Below are 20,422 nucleotides of genomic sequence, written 5' to 3' on the forward strand. Positions count from 1 at the left end.
TTTTTAATAGTAATATTTTAGGTATTTTTCTTTCTAAAATCAACTTATTCTGGAAATAATGTGGAATTCTGTCCCTTTTCACATACTGTGAAAGGACTCCCTAATAGTTTATTTGCCATCAGGGTGAGAGAGAAATTCTGATTCAGAGCACCTCGAGACTGTTGTTCAAGTGGATTGATTATTTTCAACATACTTTTTAGTCACTGTAATTATGATCTCTGCAAGACACTGGGTATGGTATGAACTATCAGCTCCTCTAATTAGAGAAATACTGTTTAGAAGTTGCAGTGTAGGAAGGTGAAAAGTAGCCAGTAAAAAGTAAAAGTCTGGTGGGAGATGGTAGCTTAAAGTAGTGTCTGGATGCATTTATAATAATGTTACACATGTAAATAGAAGTGTGTTGTCCCACTGTCTGTAGACATCAGATTCTCTGCCTTTACAAACTCAAGGTGCACCTTGAAATGTGTGTCCCAAGCCAAGGGTTGGATAAGAAGACCATCTGTATTATCAGTGTGATATTGCAGAGCACAGTAAATCTCCTGTTGTCACAGATGCATTCTTCAAGCCTAAACAAAGAGGGGAAGATTGCTTTGTAATTTGTTTTCAAATGTTGGTGTTTTTTTGGTATTTTTTATTTTTTTTGTTTGTTTTGTTTTTGTTTTTTCTTACTGGTTAGTTATTATATTTGCTGAGTTTAATAAACTTTTTGACACATTTGTGCTTGGTAATTTGGTGTCAAATGTTGGGTTTTTTTGTTTTGTTTTTTTTTTTTAACTGGTTAGTTATTATATTTGCTGAATTTAATAAACTTTTTGACACCTTTGTGCCTCATCTTAAGGTTTTTTGTTTCCCCCTTCTCTGGGGTATAAATTGCATGGTTACCCCTGCCTTTGGCCAGAGATAGGGATCCACTGTGCAGTGCATGAACAGCAAGGACCTGAGCTCCAGGACTTCTTTACAAAACCATGGTCCTTGGCTGTGATGTATCACCATGACCTCCTGTTCTGCTTTTTGTCAACAGGATCTGTTTTTACCCTAAAAGTTCAAGTACATGACATCATCAGCCATCAGTACCTGCGCCAAGCGGTGGTGGAGGTGTTTGTCAACTACACCCTGACAAATTCTACTCTCACTGGGAACAATGGAGCAGTGTTGATAAAAGTCCCCTACAAATTGGGATTAAGCTTAACTATTGTCTCATACAAGGATGGCTACCTGCTGACACCTTTGCCTTGGAAGACTGCGAGGATGCCAAGTACGTAAGCATCTTACAGTCCTATTATTAAACTCTCTCTGGCAGTAATTAAATTTCTCTCCTAAGCTGCCTGGGTGGTTGCTGTCAGCTGAACACAACTCAGAGAAGTCAGTCAAGGGAGATGGTGCCTGTCGATGCAGATCTAAGGGTGAACGGTCTGTTAAACTTGTCAAAATTCTGATTACTCTAAAGCAGAAAATAGCCCTTTGAAAATCTAAGTGGGTTATGTTGTGACACACAGTGAATTCTTAGATTTTTTTTGTCTAGAGTAAGCAAAGAGCTGTTAATGTGTCCTGACAAAAATCCTGTTGACCTGAGTAAAAAAACCATCCTGAGTAATTCTTAGGATGCCAATGTATTCTGTCCTCTAAGCAGATATAACCTGTTACAGCTCTGCTTCTGCAGTGTTTCCTCACAGGTTTTCTTGTTTAACTACTGCATGATCCTAAAACGGCACATGATTTTTATTTTTAAAAAAGGAGAATTTTATGTCAATTCCTAGTGACTTTCTAGTCACATGTTTATCCATAGAAGGTATAAAACAGTAGCAAACATTCAACAGAGATCTTTCTGCCTAAACACTAAAATTCTGCTCTGGATAACAGGAGTAATTTATTTAGTCTTCATATGCTCTCTGGTTTATTAATTGCTCTGTTCAATAGATCTTTAGATTTGGAAGCCTTGGAGGATTTTTTTTTGGTTGCACAGTGTAATAACAGATATTATCATTTTCCACAGTCTACTCATCCGTGACGCTCTCATTATTCCCACAAAGTCAAGCTAATATATGGCTGTTTGAAGATACTGTCTTAATTACTGGAAAACTGTCTGGTAAGTTCTGTGCATGCAGACTGTAACTAAACACTTTGTGATAGCCATCTGCACCCACATGGAAAAAAAAATTAAGCATCATTTTATATAATACCTGTCTACTTAAAGCCAGATTTTCTGTTAATTATGTAGCTGTACGAGGGGCTGTGACAAGTGCTAGACTGGAAATACAGAAATCGTGGAGAAAATGGGGGAAAACAGGTTGTTATGCTAAGTGGACTGCTGAAGGGTAATAAAGACACTGTTTGTCTGTTTTACTGTGGCTAAGACAAATATTACTCTTTTACAGATGCCAAATCTCAACCGAGTGTTCAGTTTCCAAAATCTTTAATGAAGCTTCCAACAAATCACATTGCAAATGTTACAGCCTATCTGACAGTGCCAGAGCAATTTTTGAAAGTGGACAGCTTTCTCTATACAACAGGAATTATTCTAAATAAATCAGGTATGTGAATATGATGGTTAGGGATTCGTATAAAGAAATATTATAATGCATATGAGTGCACAGTGTTTCAGAAAAACATATGCTCAATTTAAGAGGGCCTGAAGCTGCTTCCATTGTATTGGATCAGAAAGCTTTGTTGCACAGGAGAGTAAGCTGTGAACACATTGGGCCAGTAATCAGTGTTACTCTATTTTGGTCCATGCAGCATGAGAAAATACCTTGCTGCACTGAAATACAACTTCAGAATCTGCTTTTTACATTTATATGTATGTGTATGTATTTATGCTCAGGATTTCATGAGACTGTGGAACTGGCTTAGTAAACACTTTAAAAATGCAATTATAGCCAGACTGTAGAGTAGGTGAAGCTAAAGAAATCAGTGAAACAGCAGCAATGAGCTTCAGCTGTGGAGTTCCTGCATATTCACTGGAGTGACTGGTTCTAGGGGTTACCCCCAGCACAGAGATTGCATGGAAGCCCCTCTTGGCTCAGTCAGTCAGGCTGGGCAAGTCTGGGACTTGAGAGCACAGCTGCAATAATGTTTTCTGTGCATCTCTTTCACTGGAGAAGCACTAAGTGAGTTGTAACTCTGCTCTTACACCGTTGGATTTTGTTAGTATTTGTCATTCTATCAGATACTTTTTTAATCTGCATAGGTACAGTAATCTCTGGTAAGTTGTACTGTGTGCAGTTCCATCTTTCTTTTGTTCTTTTCTTTCTATTCCCAGTGGATCTGAAGCCATGAGGCTCTTAAATTCATCGTGGTGCAGAGAGAGGGCAACACATGGCTTATTTAAAGTCATCATATCCTATTTTTTAATTTTCATTCCATTAAGGGCAGCATATATACTGATATTTTGACAAAGATATTTAAAAATCTTTCTTATCTGTGTTTCACCTCTTTAAATGGAAGGCAGAAGGAAAGAAGCATAGGAGAATAAGCAGTGTTTATCCTCTTTGAGTTTTCCCTTCAATCTGTCTGGCATGTGTTTTAAATTATTCATATACCCCTGAAGGAATAGGCTTCCTTTTAGGGCAGGTGGAAGCTAATTGATATCTGATGTGCCAGGAGTTCTCTCACAACCAGCTTCTAACAGCCTGCATAGATTTAACATTATTCTGCTACTCAGTAATTCTGTTTCAGCTTCTCTCACCATCCTGTCAAACTGGGCTTTCTGGAGCATTTGCAAACTGCTGAAAGGAAAACAAAGGAAAGAAACTTGCAGGCTGCCTTGTAAATGCAACATTTCCTCTGAGTGCTTTGACAAGCCTCATGATTAACTATTCAGTTAATTCTGGCTGCCAAATTAGGAAATTAATCCTTGCAGGAGAGGTTCCATATGCTTTCACTTTAGTTCAATGTTATGCACGTTGTGATTGTACCAAAACTCTTGTATGATCTGCATTTAACATCAGTTAGGGGCTTTGCAATCTGATGATCTGAGGGGAAAAACCCTTCCTCCCCCACCCCAAACCAAGTTTTGCCTCATGGTTAGTTCTATGGGCAGCACAGAACCCAGATGTTGCAAATGTGTTTCTTTTATCGCATTGGTATAGAAATAACTTGGTTTTATTTTAATCCTAAGTTGTTAAAAGCTCAGAAGAAAAGTAATGTTGATTTTCATTTGAGCAAGTTGGTAACAGCTGACTGTGTAGCTGGATGTGGATGAGGACTTGCCTTAAGTAGCTTAGTTCTTCATGTATTTCTTTTAAAATAATCTGTGAAAGGAGAATTACAAGATATTTCTTGCCCTCAGGTTTCAAAAGCATGGAGTTAACTCCTCTTACTGCCATATGTGTAAATGTTCTGTTGGCTGGGAAAGAACTGAACATAAAGGGTCCCATTCAGGTCACACTTCCTCTTCCCACAACTGCTGTAAAATCAGGAGATGCTGTACCTGCCTGGACATTTGATATGAAAATTGGTAAGTGGGTTATTTGTTATTTTGCCTTCTAGCACACGCCTGTAGGTTTGGGCACATGGCACTGTGGGTCATGGAACAGTGGTGGCATTATTCTGTGAGGTGATGGTCAATAGGTGGTCATTTATTTTAATGGACTAGCTTGAATTGTTCAAAGGTATTTCCCTGCTTTCATTAGTTCAAAAAGCTTTGGTAAAATTCATTAGCAGTCCTCTTGCCTGCATTTAGTGTACTGGATTTTTATTTTCATGGGAGGCTGAGTGTTCACAGAACATATATTTTAGGTGATGTTAAATTTCAAGCCTAGTAATTTTGTGAATTCCTTCTTACAAGAAAGCAAACCAGAACTGAAGGTTTGGATGCTTTGTCTCCTAGAGTGCACCTCTAAAGATCCTTTGATGCTAGAACTGGAATAGATATTGCTTCAGTTAACAAAAACAATTCAGAAAGTGAAATGAAGGGGAAATAAGAGTTATCCAAGGGAACAACATAGTTCTTCCAGTATGCAAAGAGGAGGCTGGGGATTAGTCATTCTAAACCTTTTGTCATCCCTTCACATCTAATTTTAGTCAGGAGTGAGTAATGAGCTATGTCCATGTAACCCATTTAGCTGACCTGTATTAGGTGTGGGTGCATTAGTGTCCTGATTGTCCTGCACTGCACCTCACAGTCACCATCACCCTTAAAATGTGAATTTATATTGAATATACAGGCTTGAAATATGCAAGTGAGTGAGGTCACATCTTGCTCCTTACCAAGGCAAAAAGCTTTTGTTCAGTGTGTGGAAGTACAGGAGAGAAACACCAGCTCTAACAAAGTGTTGTTTACATGTTCAGGAAAGAAACTGATCACCTTAATGAAAAAAAATGAAGAACGTGGATTTGAATTAAGGACATGCTAATAAAATTTGGCTAGGCTGTCTTGTGGGGAAAAAGTGAATAGGATAAGTTTTGGCATAGAAGATTAAGTCTGTCTATACACCTAGAAGACTTTAGAGGGGTAATTGGTGGAAAGAGATGGCATTTTAGGGGGTTTTAGTCTGAGGTGGTAAAATATCACTCAAGGTTTAAATTTCTTCTTACCAGAGCCACTTTTCTTATTGCCATTGCCACAGCCAGCTCCTATGCTGATCCTGTGCTGAGCTTTTTTACCTCCCTAAACAAAGCTAAATCAACACTGTTGTTAAACAAGGAGTTGACAGAACTGGAGCAGCACAGGATGGGGTTAGAATACAAACCAGTGTGAGGTGTTTATGTGGGGGTCCTACTCAGCATTCCTGCATAGGATTGTTGGCCTTGGGAGTAAAACAGGAGCCAGGAGCATGGCCTGCTGATGCAAACCCCAGTAAAACCAGCTGGTTCTTCCTCTCCAGTGGGATGTACTTTACAGAGATTCCATAAAGGCAAGCTGTTTGTAATGGATGCTCTCTGAGGTGTACTGTTCACTGCTGCTTGCTGAGGAGAGGGACAGAAGGATGGTGAAAAAGGACAGCAACTTTTGGGCATAAATTACCTTGTACTTTTTCTCCCATTTCTTCTCTCTAACAATAAAAATTTGCAACTGTACTTTTTTTCCTGTGTGTTTATACTTAAGTATGCTCCTTTTATTTTTTTACCTTTGATCTGACACATGCAAAATTACTTTTTCCCAAGGTAACTGAGTAATAGCAAGGTGTGTTTTAGTCAAGGTTCTGGTGGCTGAGGGAAGCTGAACACCTCAGCTCTGCAGCAGGCATTGCAGAGCATCCATAAGGAGCAGCAGGCCCCCATCTGAGCTGGATGCAGAGCTCCTGCTGCACTCAGTAATGAGGCTCTGGCCTCCAAGAGGCTGCATGTGGGATGTCCCCAGCAAGACACTGACACAATTTTTAACTCTGAAGTCCTTGGATAATGTGTTCTGATGGTAATCAGAGCTCTCATGTCAGCATTGATAGTGGCAAGGGAACAGGTCTGTGTGGGCTGACCCATATGCAGCAGGAAAATTATAGAAACTGCATTGACAGGTCTGCCTGAGCAGTGCTCCTGGGGCTTCCTCCAAGTGGAGTAGTACTGAGACTTCCTGGAAAATGAGCTTTGCTAATTGTACTCAGCTGCTGTAAATGCAGAGTTTGTTCATCTGTATTGAGTGTGGCTTCCTTCTTACGAAATATTTTGCTGCATTAGTGCTAAAAGTACTTTGTGGATTTTAATAGAATTACAAAAACCAGAAAGCTCGCATTCAACATTAAATTGAGAATTATATACTTCTGCTTGAATGGCAGTAAACCATAGAGAAAATGGGCTTACCCATGAATCACATTTTAATATTTTTTCTTAATACCAAGTATTTTCAATGTAGTATATTGGGGGAAGATGTAATTTGCTGAAAAGGACAGCAAACATTTTATAGCTTCTTATGGATTTGTTCAAGATAGAACTTCTGGAGACCTAGAAGTTTTTTTTTTTGCCTTTTATACAAGGTTTGCTGGTATTACTCCTGACTCTGGACAAGATTTCTCAGGGGGCTGAGAAAGCATTTTCAGAGCTCTAGGTGTTGCTGCTGCCTTTCCCCTCTGCCAGCCATCACAAGCACCAGGAGAAGGCTGATGCTTTATCTCTCTGCATCTGTGGCAGGTGTCCATGCTCATCATTACCTCCTGGCTGGGAGATATTTACTTTTCCTTTGCTGAAAGAAGGGTCCTGGAAGAAAATCAAATTGAAATTCATATAAGCTTCAGCTTACATGAGTTATACTGTTTTCATACTTTGATTATTGGTGTTTTAAAAAAGCTGGTGGTTCTCTCTACTTCTCAGTATTTGCAGGTTGAATATATAACGTTGGTTACATGAGGTTGTTTCCTGTCCTTAGAATTTCAAAAATGGCCCACAATAAACATTTTAGTGAGTTAAGTATAGTTTTCTCTCTTCTAATGGATAGTACCTTTCCTTTGCATTGCCAAACAGATGGTGTGGAATCTGTGTCCTAACAATAGCACTTCCTTGGGCTAACTGAACTGTTACAGCCTCGGGGCAGGGAGGAGGAGAGAAACATTCAAGACAAACATTGTTTATCCTATTGTGGCTTAATAAGATTAAAATGTTTTCCCACTAAGTTCTGCTAGCTGATGTTGAACTTGTGTCCATATGCATCAGTTACCTGCTCCCTCAGTTTTTAGCCTTGACCTTCATGCATGCTGAAGGTCTTATAATAGGTTTTCTCAAATTATTTATGTGCATACCTGTGAAAGACAGTTATTAATAGAAAATTAATCATATTAAGTTTACTTCTGTAATGTTGTAATGTTGATGCTTTGTTTCAAAGTAAATGGCTACAGATGGAAGTTTGAAATGAAATTGTTAGGAGAGGAAATTTGCCTGTTTGGCTAAAGCTGTGTACTAAACAGTTTCTGTCAGAAGTTTCAGTTTTTCCTGTGATCTTGTGTATTTTTGATAATGGCCTAATTGCTGGTGGTTTGAGGTACAGAAGAATCCTGCATGACATGTGCGATGTTTTGTCCTTTTTTTGCCCCCAGGTGCTTGGGTGAACCGTGGGCTAGGAGTGGTGAAGGAGGCGGATGGCCAGTTAGTATGGACATACACTGCTCAGCACCTGGGCTACTGGATTGCAGCTCCACTGCCTGGAGCAAGAGGTATGGCAACCACTGGCTAAGCAGATCCTGAATGCCCCATGAGGCTGTCAGTTTGACTGCTTCATTTAACAGCAGGAAGGGAGAAGTGATATGCAACTTCACCACTTGGATAACTTTTGTTTGAGTCCTTACAGCGATTTTCTTGCATGTTTTGTAAATTCATATGAAGGGATCTGTCAGAGAAACAGTGTGGATAATTGTAAAAACACAGCAATCTCTGGCACAGTGCTAAGTAGAAAATGTAGACCACTTTTCTAAGTTAGTTTGGACAATTAATACAAATATAATTTGTCTGGAATGAAGTAGATGTCATGGTAAGCCTTTAGTATTTGAGATGAATACTAAGGCTTACCATATTCGAGATGAATGCCTGTCATTTTCACCTAGCAAGGTGAAAAGGGAAGGATGAACATAATGCCATTAGAACACAAAATCACTGGAAAAGTACTGTTCAGTTTATTAGCTCTGCACATAATTTGGTTTTAAGAACTAATGCTTGTGTGGTTTTGTTTGATAATCTAGAATCCATTATTAGTGCTGTTTCCAAGGACATAACAGCCTATCACACCGTGTTCCTTACGGCCATACTGGGAGGAACTGTTGTCATTATCATTGGATTTTTTGCTGTTCTTCTTTGTTACTGCAGGTAAGCAAAAGAAGTTCCAGGGAGCTCATTATGAGTGGAATTTGAGGTTGATAAAATAGTCTTTTGAGGTTAAGACTTGTTTTCTTAGCTAAACTGTAATGTGTAACCTAATTTTTTTTTAAATTATAGTTGTTACAGAACTTAATTTTAAGTTAGTGATGTCAAATTACACCACAACTTCTTAACCAAAGTCTAGCCTCCAGCTTTGGTAGTCAACAGTCCAGTATTTCCTAATATTCTCTGCAGTCACCTTGCTTCTCTTTTGCATAGGGATAAATGTCGTCGGACACAGAAGAAGGAAAAAAACTCAACCAAGCTGGAGGTCATAAAAAAAGACCAGACAACATCAACAACTCACATAAATCACATCAGTGCTGTCAAAGGGACTTTAAAGCTGGAGGATAAGTCACAGTTATATGCACCGAAGATTTCTTCATACAGTCCTCAAAGGAGGCTGTCCATGGACACAGAAGATGGAAAATCACAGGACAATTTTAAAATCTACCCAGAGGATGCTTCTTATCAGTCATCCTGTCAGACTGGTCAGGCAGGAAATTCAGCCCATTCAGTGGAGCCTAGTGCTGGAGTGAGGCTTTTACAGCAGCCAAAGCACAGTAACAGTACTCTTTCCCAGGCTCCTAGGGACATTCCAGACCAAAACAGGTACCTTTCACTGAAAGAGGAGATGTATGGGCTTTCCCATATCCCAGAACATCTAATGCATATTTACAATCAGCCTATTGCTATTCTTCAAACCTCAGACCTTTTCCACTCCCCAGAACAACTGCATCCTGCTAAATCAGCAACTTTGCCGAGGAAAGGGCAGCTGGTGTACGGCCCCATGATGGAGCCCGTGAATCGGGACAGTTACATGCAAACACTCCCCAAAATGCCTGTGCACTCTCATCCCCAGCCTTCTGCCTGCAGAGATGAGAACAGTGCCCTGGATGGTGAAGAGGGCTTGCCTTCCCAAGCATCCAACTGGGGCAGGTACACCAACAGCTTGCTGGAATCTGTCTCTGTTCCTGGGACACTGAATGAGGCAGTGGTAATGACTCCCTTTTCATCTGAACTTCAAGGGATTTCAGAGCAAACACTGCTGGAGCTCTCTAAAGGAAAACCATCTCCGCATCCTCGAGCGTGGTTTGTGTCCTTGGATGGAAAGCCAATTGCTCAAGTGAGGCATTCTTTCATAGATCTGAAAAAGGGCAAAAAAACTGAGAGTAATGATACCAGTCTGGACTCTGGTGTGGACATGAATGAGCATCATCCTAACAGAAAACTGGAGAGAGAGAAAACTTTCATTAAAAGTATGCCACATTCTAAGATTCTTTACTTGGAAGATCTGGATCTGAGTAGCAGTGAAAGTGGGACCACTGTTTGCACTCCAGAGGACCAGGCTGTGAGACACATTATGGAAGGAGGGAACGGGCCAGTCCTAGAACAACATAATGAGGAAGGTCTAAGGAAAAAATCTCTGCCAGGAAGTCATGAATCTGGTATCCCTTCTGCTAAAAAAAGGGATAGACCACCTCTCATGAAAAGAGATAGCAAAACCAATATCTGGAAGAAAAGAGAGGAGAGGCCGCTTATTCCTATAAATTAAAACACAATGTGCTTTGTGCTGTTGCTCTCCCTGCTGGTTGTTGATCTCTTGCCTGCTTCTGTAATTCTGCAGTGTTGGGTTTACAAGGGAAATGTTGTTTTCTAGTATCAAGAAAAGTTTCATTTTTTAACATATAGATTGAGTTACCAAACTTCAGCTGGGCAACTGATGTTCCATGTGAATTGAAAACAGGGAAATGCTACTATTAAACTTTTCCAGTTCCTAATTTTACTGGCAGCATGAGGAAGGCCCACATTTTACTTAGCCTGTCATTCTTGGACACACCTTTGGGAATGCACAGTGAGAAATGTAGGCACATGGTTTAATTGTTTTGTACTTGTTGCTAATGCAATGGTAGCCTAGTTAAAGCCATTCCTAGCCTTGTTCCTAACCAACGTGACCATCTGTACAGTATTTTATATGTGAACTTTTCTAGCTGTCTGTTACTACTCCTTTGTACAATGTGAAATGTTTCATCCGTTGGTCCCACGACACCAGCAGATGAGCTGTGCTGGATTTATCAGCAGAGCTCTATAGCATTACTGCCCTCCCTGTGTGCCCATCCATGTGCGATTCCATACAACACTGGGGGAAGTGTACAAGTGTGGCCACTGCAGTTCATGGTCCCCACTACCTTAAGGTGTTGCCCATCTGTTTTGTGAAGATCTGCTTTGTTATGGCCTGTGGATGTTCATGGGCTATGAAGGGTCCATGTCCAGCAGAAAAGGACTGGTTCTGGTAGCGTTTGGAGCTGCAGCTACTCCTGATCCCAGTGTCTTGTTTTGGCTTCTTTGTCAGTGAACATCTTCTCTATGCTGTTGGGCCAGCTGTGCTCCAGAATATAGCCTTGAATCTCTGCCTGTTTATAAGTGAGAGTTTGGCCCATGATGAAGAAGTGTGCAGGATTAGACAAATGAAGCCTTGGAAAGAGTTTCTTGAGCAGGAAAGCTTGGCACTGTTGCTTTTTATTTTATGTTTAAAACAATGGGAGATCATTTGAGGTTTATGTGCCTACATTTTGCCAGCCTGAGCTGCTTTTGTCTAGGTTTGCAGAAGAGTTAAACAGGCTTTAAAAGTTGGGGGGGAGGGTTATGAGCATGAGACAGCAGATTGCAAAAATTTGGTCTATAATGCAATATAAATACTATTTATGACTCATCTTAGAGTTAAATTTACCAAAAGTCATGAATGCATGAATTGTAACTAAGATATATATATAGAGGAAGGAAAGGCCATCAGAATATTCTTTAATTTTAATGTTCATCTTGTCAAAGTGATCATTTCAACTTTGGCTAACAGAAAAATGGATGCATCTCTTAATGTGCTTCATATAGTGAACAGAATGTATTTCTGTGGCTTTGAGGCTGTTTCCTTGGTGAAATAAGTTCCAGCATTTTGGCTTTGGCAGTTTGATTATAAATCATCCTAAAAAGGCTTTATAAATATTTCCCCTAGAGCTTGGTTAAGGGTCTGTACCAAGATCCAAACATACAATGCCTGTATTTGAATCATGAGGTGAGTGGTGCTTGGTTGTCTGCCCTGTAGTGCACTCAAGAGTTGGGAAGTATCCTATGCAGCTGGGCTTCTGGGAATATTTACTCAGGAAATATTACTGTGAAATATGTCTGTGGTGTTGGGATTGTCAGTTGTCTGTTGGTGTTTCTAGAAGAATATGGAAGGTAACCAGGATGGTACCAGCAATGCATCAGTGCAAAGCGAGCATTTGCTTCATGAACAAAATGTTCCTATTGAATTCACAAGTATGAATGTGCAAATTAAGTCTGAGATAGGTGTGTGTGTGGTGGGTTGGCCTTGGTTGGATACCAGGTGCCCATCAAGCTGCTCTATTGCTCCCCTTTCCCAGTTGGGCAGGGGAGAGAAAATAGATGGAAAGCAACTCCTGGATTGAGATAAAGCAGTTTGCTAAGGCAAAAGCAAAAATTTGCGTGTGCATAAAGAGATAAAAAATAGGTATAGGTTTGCTCTCTACTTCTCATCAGCAAGCAATGTGTGACTGCTTCTTGGGAAGCAGGGCTTCAAGACTTGCAGTGGTTGCTCCAGAAGGCAAACCTTGCAAGTAACAAATACCCCCACTTCCTCCTCCTTTCCATAGCTTTTATATCTGAGCTGATGTCACATGGTATGGAATATCCCCTTGGTTAATTTGGGTCAGCTGGCTTAGATGTGTCCCTTGCCCACCCCCAGCCTGCTGGTTGGCAGGGAATGTTGAGAGTCAGCACTGATGCTGTGCCAGCCCTGCCCAGCAGTGGCCAAAACACTGGTGTGTTATCAGCACCTTTCCAGCTCCCAAGGCGAAGCACAGTGCTGCTATGGGGAATGAACTCCAGCTCAGCCACACCCAATATCATGGCCACAGGTGGGAATCTCAGCTCTCATGCCTGGAGCTCCTCCTCCTCCTCCTTCAGCACTGACCTTGGTGTCTGCAGAGTTGTTCCTCTCACATGTTCTCACCCTGCTCTTCTCTGGCCACAATTACACCTGCACAACAACTCCTTTTCCTTCTCAAATCTGGTATCACAGAAATGTCACCATCATTTCTGACTGGCCCAGCCTTGGTCAGCAGCAGCTCTGTCCTGGAGCTGCTGGCATTGGCTCTGCTGGACATCGGGGAAGTTCCTGGCAGCTTCTCATCCCTGTAGACCTCTCCCAGCCCCACTAACAAAACACATGGTGAAGCAACTGTCCCCCTGCAACCCCTGGAGTGCAGATATCCACCTGCAGCCTTTGGAGTATGCCTGAACATGGGAAACCTCTGCTGCAGCAAGCTCCTGGCAGGAGCTGTGAGAAGAGCCCATGCTGCAGCAGGTATCCTGGAAGTACTGGTGGGGGACTCACACTGGAGGCAGGCTGTGCCTGAAGGACTGCACCCTGTGGAAGAGTGAGTGAGCCATGTTGGAGCAGTTTGTGGAGAACTGTTGCCCTTGAGAAGGACTCAAGTTGGAGAAGTTCATGGAGAGCAGCCTCCTGTGGGAGGGACCCTGTGCTGGAGCAGGGGAAGGACTTCTGTCCTTGAGCAGAGGCAGAAACCACTTGTGATGGACTGACCCATTCCTGTCCCAGAAACCACACAGGGTGAACTGACCCATCCCTGTCTGCCTGTGTCACTGTGGGGAAGAAGTTGAGCTGGGAAAGAGGGAGGGGTAGAGGGAAGGTGTTTCTAAGATTTATTTCCCTGGTCATTATCCTGCTCTGGTCTTGTCAGTAATAAATTCAGTTAATATCCCCAAGGTGAGTGAGTCTGTTCTGCCTGTGACAGTGTTCAGTGAGTGATCTCTCCCAGGCCTTACCTCAATTCAGGAACCTTTCATTGGATTTTCTCTCCTCTGTCCACTTTTGGTAAGAGTGGCTTTGGTGGGTGCCTGGCATCTAGCCAGGGCCAAACCACTACAGTGTGTAAATAAGTCTGTAATTAAATTGGCCTCAAGAAAAAAGAGGTTTAATTCATCTGTTTCAGATGTGAAGATGGCTTGTCATATCAGCATGCCTTTGGTTCTCTTTCTAGGTAACACGAATTTTGTTGTCCAATACCAAATACTTTTTCACAAGAACTTTTTGTTTTTTTAATGTACAGTTGTACTGGATTTTTTAATATGACTTTCTAGGCCCAGATATTGATCACATCATCCTTTGCTTTGTTGTATACATTAGTAGGAATCAATTTATATATGCACATTTCTTCTGAAAGCTGCCCTTGAGGTTCAATATTGCCCTGTTTGCAGAGTTGCATTGGTTCTGATGGCTCCCTCTTCAACAAGAGATTATTATACATTCTGTTGAACATAATAGAAAATCCCTGACAAGCTAATGGTTTTGAGGAATTCATATCAGGTCTTTACTTGAAATTTTGTTCACCTACAGTAATATTTCAGATTTTTTAAATGCATTTTTCATTGTATATACCAAAAAGACCTAATTTCTCAAACTTACTTGTATCATTAAAAAATACAGACTACTATAAATGGTTTTATTTATGTGAGTTCAAAGGAAACAAGTTTGGCACTCCATTGTTCTCATTCTCTGACAGAGTAGGTGTCTGGCTGTTAAAGGAAAAGGATTAGGAATCCGACTCTAAAATTATTATGATTTAAATTCATACAGAATATTTCCAAATATATCAGTCTACACATTCCAGCTGTATGTTGGAATTTATGCACTGGAAAAACCTGTATTGCCTGCTAGAGATTAGAATTCTTTTTGGCTTTAGATCATTAAAAGAAGGAATTTGACTATGCTGAGCTCTAAAAATTTTAATTCCACAAAACATTCTATGTGATGTGTAACACGTGGAGAAGACAGAATGTCACAGTGAAGTATCACAAACTTATGGTTTTCTGTATTTCTCTATATGATTTCAGCATATGAATTTATAGGAGTCCCTGAATTTATTTTTTAAGATTTTTTTTCTGTTGGCTCTTTGTGGCATTAACAGACTGTTAAAATGCTGGTGCCAGAATTAGGCCTATACAAAAATTAGCAAGGATTTGTGGCACACAGCTCTTGGAAAGGCTGGGGAAACATTCAGAGGGTTTTACTTTGAATCTGGAGGTTGCTTACCTTGAGAATAAGAAAGGAGAAATTCTGTGAGGACACAGGAGAGGGGAACGAATAAGGAAAATTGGAAAGGACAGCTTCTTTCTGATGCTAGTTTGCAAACTGATATGTGTTTGGGCTTTGGTGGAATCAATTCTTTCTGAAGAACACAAATGTTTGCAACACTTATGTCTCAGTTCTTCACAAGGCACTCCTTGAGCTGGCAGCTTTTGCAAGAAAAGCCCTCATTTATGTACATATAGTTTTAAGTGCAAGCTCATTGACAGTAATTTTTAGATTGTTACCAAATGCTAGATGAAAAAAAAAAAGATGGGCGAATTGCTTAAAAATCACATTTGATCAAGAGAAAAAAAGTCCTTCTAGTGCAATCAGAAAATAGAGCTCTGGTATTACAAACCTGAAAGTAAAAATTATATGTTGATTAGGGACATTATTTACCACCATAAAGCTAGAGGTGACACACCAAAAATAATCCAGGATGTAGGAATGTTTAGTTGTCTCCTTTGTTTTTATGCAGTGATTTGTACCAAAGAGGATGAAATGAACTGGCACCAGTATAAATTCTTGTTAGTTAAAAAGTGACAAAGTTTCACTACACTTCTGATCAAACACTGTGCAGATGAAAAGGCAGTGCACTACATCTGTTGTCTAGTGCTTTACATTAGGAAAATCTGGAGATAAATTAGCCTGCTGAAGTGCCTTTCTCTTTCATCAGACTTATTTTATCAGTGGGACACCTGACTATCTGAAAAGCACATTATGGTTTTATTTTCTGTTAGCCAAAACCCCCTGAATTCATATAATTATGTAGCTTTTATAATATTTTAAGAGGCAGATCTAGTGCTTTTTATGTTGGAATACTGACTTCTGCATGTTGATGATGATGGTAGTTGTTGTAAAACCTAGTTTTGGTATTTTATGTTTGAAAAGAAATTAAAAAAATATATCTTTAGCAATCTGAACAGTAGTGTCTTTTAAAAATGCTCATATGGGATCTGATTCAACTTTGTGTGTCAAGTGCAAGCATCTTAAGTCACTGGATTTACAGGTATGAAACTGACTGGGATATTAACTTAAAAAATGAAATTAACGTATGTTTATAGATAAACACTTGTAATGATAAAAGTCCTTTTTTCAGCTGCTAACTTTGCTTGTCAGTAGCAGCAGAAATTGTATGGAGATTGGTACGTAATTCTTATTTTATAGAACCAATTTTTATCTCAATTTGGAGCCTAACCTGCATTGGTTTTTAATAGCTTTTTATTTTTTTTTAAATTCAGTGGTATTATGAAAACACAGTACTATGCCTACAGAGCTAAAGATGAGCATTCTTTTATAGTAATTTGTACTAATTTGTGCCACACTTCTAACAGTAGGCAGCTACATTTGTGTTAAAGAGTTTATATGAAAGGTGATTTAAATGACTTGAATCTGAGCTTCGTTTCCTTTCAAAAGCAGTATTCATTGTGTTCTGAAAAAATAAAAAGCTTCAGCTTTTTTTAAGACTGACAGGGCAAACCTCTGTCATTTCTTGTTTTGCTAGCACCCTCAGCCTGAAAACTGTTTTACCAAATGAATATTTTCAGTCAGTTTTAGGACTTACTGAACATTCCTATATTACCCCTCCCCAAAACATCCTGGTACTTTATTCCCTAGGTAATGGATTTAGTTCCTTTGGAGCACTCATTGCACTTCAGTCCACGTTAGAACAGTACTATTTTTACATGTCACTGTGTAGAAAGGCAGTTTTTAGTGCTCATTAGAGCATGTTACTCGTGCAAAGCCTGGCTCTGGGTGTTGCAAGGCAGGTGAACTCATGGCCCTGATTGTGCTCACCACCTTGAATTCTAGAGCCTCATATTCAACAAACGCTTCATGACCTCAGCAATTATTTTCAAAAACTCTCTAGTATGGATATTTATTATGTAAAACATTATTGATATTCAGCATCCTGGTTTTAAGTATTTCTACCTTTTTATATTTTGTCAGAGGTGTCTTTTCATCTCTGTATTTACTACAGTATCAGTGTATCTGTTGCTGAAAATGTAACTAAGGTTTGTAAAATGTTACAGCTTATGCAATATAATAAAAATTTGAAAAAGTTATCGATGCCTGAAATTTTATTTGTTGATCTTTGAAGTCATATGTTGTTTAGGGACATCTCTCAACACTTTTTTCTAAATATCATTAAGGTATTTCTGTCATCACCATAATTCCCATGACAAAAGAATGTCATCGTCCTTCAGGTTACCAATTCTAATAGAGTCACATTCTCTATTCTGTTTCTTGTGAAGAAAAACTTCTTGTAGTCTTCAGCTGGACCTTGGAGACAATTTCCTTGCAAATAAAAAAAAGCACATCAGCAGATTAAGGAGCTAGCTTAAAGAGTTTTCAACCCTTTGTGATAAAGTCATAGCTAAATTATTTATTTGGAAAAGGACAATCCAAATACATACTACAGAATCATTTGAAGATGTACTGCACTAAGAGCAAGTTTAAAAACATTTGCTTTGTTTGCCATAGATGTTTGTTTACAAAGCATACGTTGTCTATGCTCTAGGTGAAGTTGATGCCAAAATTTTTATTTTTTATACATTTTTCATAAATTTGTAGCTCTGTAGACTACTATTGTATCGTTATATAGCTCTTTAACTAACTTAAGTACTTCTACCTTTTCTCTTAGATTTTAGAACAGCAGGCTAACCTTCCTGGATTCTTAATTAGTCTTTCCTCTAGTGTGAACCAAGGATGTTTTGTTTTTTTCCAGATCCTGTAGGCATAATAAATGTGGGGCTAGAAGCTGGGAGGGGGCTTCAGAGGGGGGCAGAACCAAAAGGGGGAGGGGGGTTACTTAATTAACTGTTCCTCTAATTGGATCATTTCTGTTAAGTGTGCTATTTGTTCCACCTTTAAAATTGTCAGTCCTGTATTGTGTGCATTGTGCCACACTTGCACCTGAAGGACCTTCATTGAAGGTAAGCCCTTTTTGTCATTTAATATTGTATGGCTTGTGATTTTTGGCTTCACAGTCAGTTACTTACATTAAGGCAGAGAAGTAAGTGACAAGCTATAAGAAATACTCAAAAACTCTCAAAATACTGGTATGAAAGTATTTATTGTAGCGCTTTCCTATGCTGGAAATGCTCTGCAGTTATCACAAGGGTTTCCAAAGTGGCTGTTCAGTCTTGATTTTTCTGTTGCATTCACAAGTTGTTTAGTTTCTAAATTCTGTTAGAATGAGAAGTGCATGTTTTTCTCTGTAAAGTGGACACTTCGCTGCAGAGCCACGCTCCAGTTCATCTTGGTGGTTTGCCCAAAGTTTTATGTATTTAATGTGAACATTACCACAGATATATCTAAAGAAAATGAATTCCAATTTCTCTAATCTCTCCAAAATTAAGAGAAATCACACTGCAATACTAAGTAGTCTCCCCCTTTTTTTTTCCTCCTTCCTCTCCACCCATATTTTAGCTCCTAAGATTGCCACATTTTCCCAGATTGCAAAAGGGCTGTAACAATGGTCAGGTATTTTTTCTTGTGAATTTTTTTCTGTTATTAGAAGTGTAGCAAGTCAGAGAACAAATTTTATGCCTAACCTGTACTAAGGGAACTGAAACACTTTCCTTAATAATACCTCCTGACATATGGGACAAACATCCTCTTCATCAATTTCTCCCTGATCAATGCATTTGTCATTCTCTGCCTTGTAAGAGTCTTAAACTGATTTACAGGGAAAGTATTAATTGTGTGATTATATGAGAAAAGCTGAGTAATCTTACTGTAGCAAATTCAGTTTAATAAATTTAAATCAGTGTTTAAAACTAAATTTAAATTAAGGGCTTAGTCCCCCTCCCAGTTTATATTCCCATCACTGATTTCTCCAGTGACCTAATCCAGCTCTCCAGACTGCCAAAAGAACAAACCTAGCAAAACCCACCAATTTTCTGTTGATGTGGTGTGTTTTAATTGGAATTTGAGGTAGGTAATACTTCCTTATTACTTCAACAGAGATGGTGCAGGGACAGGAGAACAAATGTGATGAGGAGCAGGTGAGGGAGTTGGGGTTGTTTACCCACAGATTTTATCCAGAGATTTTTTTTGCTCTCTACAACTCCCCGAGAGGACGGTGGAGGAACATTGGGCTCTTCTGCCAGGTAACAAGTGATGGGATGAGAGGACACAGCCTTAAGCTGTGCTGGGGGAGGTTCAGCTTGGACATGAGGAGGAATTTAATCACATAAAGGGTGGTTAGACATTGGAATGGGCTGCCCAGAGAGGTGTTCAAGGAAAGATGGGACGTGGTGCTTGGGCTGGGTCCCAGGCTGGAATCACTGGCCTTGGAGGTGTTTGTTTGGCCCAGGTTGGACAGGCTGGCCTCGGAGGTGTTCGGCCCAGGTTGGAACGGCTGCCCTCAGAGGTGTTTGTTTGGCCCAGGTTGGACAGGCTGCCCTCAGAAGTGTTTGTTTGGCACAGGTTGGGTGGGCTGCCCTCAGAGGTGTTTGTTTGGCCCAGGTTGGACAGGCTGCCCTCAGAGGTGTTTGTTCGGCACAGGTTGGACAGGCTGCCCTTGGAGGTGTTTGGCACAGGTAGCACTCGTTGGCCTCCAAGGTGTTTGTTCGGCACAGATTGGGCGGGCTGCCCTCAAAGGTGTTTGTTTGGCACAGGTTGGACGGGCTGCCCTCAGAGGTGTTTGTTTGGCACAGGTTGGATGGGCTGCCCTCAGAGGTGTTTGTTTGGCACAGGCTGGACAGGCTGCCCTCAGAGGTGCTTGTTTGGCACAGGTTGGACGAGCTGCCCTCAGAGGTGTTTGTTAGGCACAGATTGGGTGGGCTGCCCTCAGAGGTGTTTGTTCGGCCCAGGTTGGACGGGCTGCCCTCAGAGGTGTTTGTTCGGCCCAGGTTGGACGGGCTGCCCTCAGAGGTGTTTGTTCGGCACAGATTGGGTGGGCTGCCCTCAGAGGTGTTTGTTTGGCACAGGTTGGAAGGGCTGCCCTCAGAGGTGTTTGTTGGGCACAGATTGGGCGGGCTGCCCTCAGAGGTGTTTGTTTGGCACAGGTTGGGCGGGCTGCCCTCAGAGGTGTTTGTTTGGCACAGGCTGGACAGGCTGCCCTCAGAGGTGTTTGTTCGGCACAGATTGGGTGGGCTGCCCTCAGAAGTGTTTGTTCAGCACAGGTTGGACGGGCTGCCCTCAGAGGTGTTTGTTCGGCACAGGTTGGAAGGGCTGCCCTCAGAGGTGTTTGTTGGGCACAGATTGGGTGGGCTGCCCTCAGAGGTGTTTGTTCGGCACAGATTGGGTGGGCTGCCCTCAGAGGTGTTTGTTCAGCACAGGTTGAACGAGCTGCCCTCAGAGGTGTTTGTTCGGCACAGATTGGGTGGGCTGCCCTCAGAGGTGTTTGTTCGGCACAGGTTGGACGAGCTGCCCTCAGAGGTGTTAGGCACAGGTAGCACTCGTTGGCCTCCAAGGTGTTTGTTTGGCACAGGTTGAACTGGCTGCCCTTGGAGGTGTTTGGCCCAGGTT

General features: G+C 40.8%; 1 protein-coding gene across 1 annotated transcript; it reads left to right on the forward strand.

Annotated features, from left to right (window-relative positions):
* The first annotated feature begins 981 nt into the window (after window positions 1-981).
* FAM171B (family with sequence similarity 171 member B) lies at window positions 982-17,010 on the forward strand. The gene is made up of 7 exons (XM_036386415.1): window positions 982-1,255; window positions 1,994-2,086; window positions 2,376-2,531; window positions 4,289-4,456; window positions 7,965-8,081; window positions 8,604-8,727; window positions 8,998-17,010. The coding sequence occupies exons 1-7, from the start codon at window positions 982-984 to the stop codon at window positions 10,331-10,333; spliced, it is 2,268 nt and encodes a 755-aa protein (XP_036242308.1). The 3' UTR covers window positions 10,334-17,010.
* Window positions 17,011-20,422: the final 3,412 nt, after the last annotated feature.

Source organism: Molothrus ater, chromosome 7, assembly GCF_012460135.2.
Source record: "Molothrus ater isolate BHLD 08-10-18 breed brown headed cowbird chromosome 7, BPBGC_Mater_1.1, whole genome shotgun sequence".
NCBI classification, from domain to species: domain Eukaryota; kingdom Metazoa; phylum Chordata; class Aves; order Passeriformes; family Icteridae; genus Molothrus; species Molothrus ater.

What these genes read in the sequence shown, in the direction of transcription:
- FAM171B (XM_036386415.1), top strand. Translation starts at nt 982, where the DNA reads ATGTATCACCATGACCTCCTGTTCTGCTTTTTGTCAACAGGATCTGTT. An exon ending in GAAGACTGCGAGGATGCCAA is followed by an intron (nt 1,256 to 1,993) that starts GTACGTAAGCAT and finishes CATTTTCCACAG; the next exon opens with TCTACTCATCCGTGACGCTC. An exon ending in AATTACTGGAAAACTGTCTG is followed by an intron (nt 2,087 to 2,375) that starts GTAAGTTCTGTG and finishes ACTCTTTTACAG; the next exon opens with ATGCCAAATCTCAACCGAGT.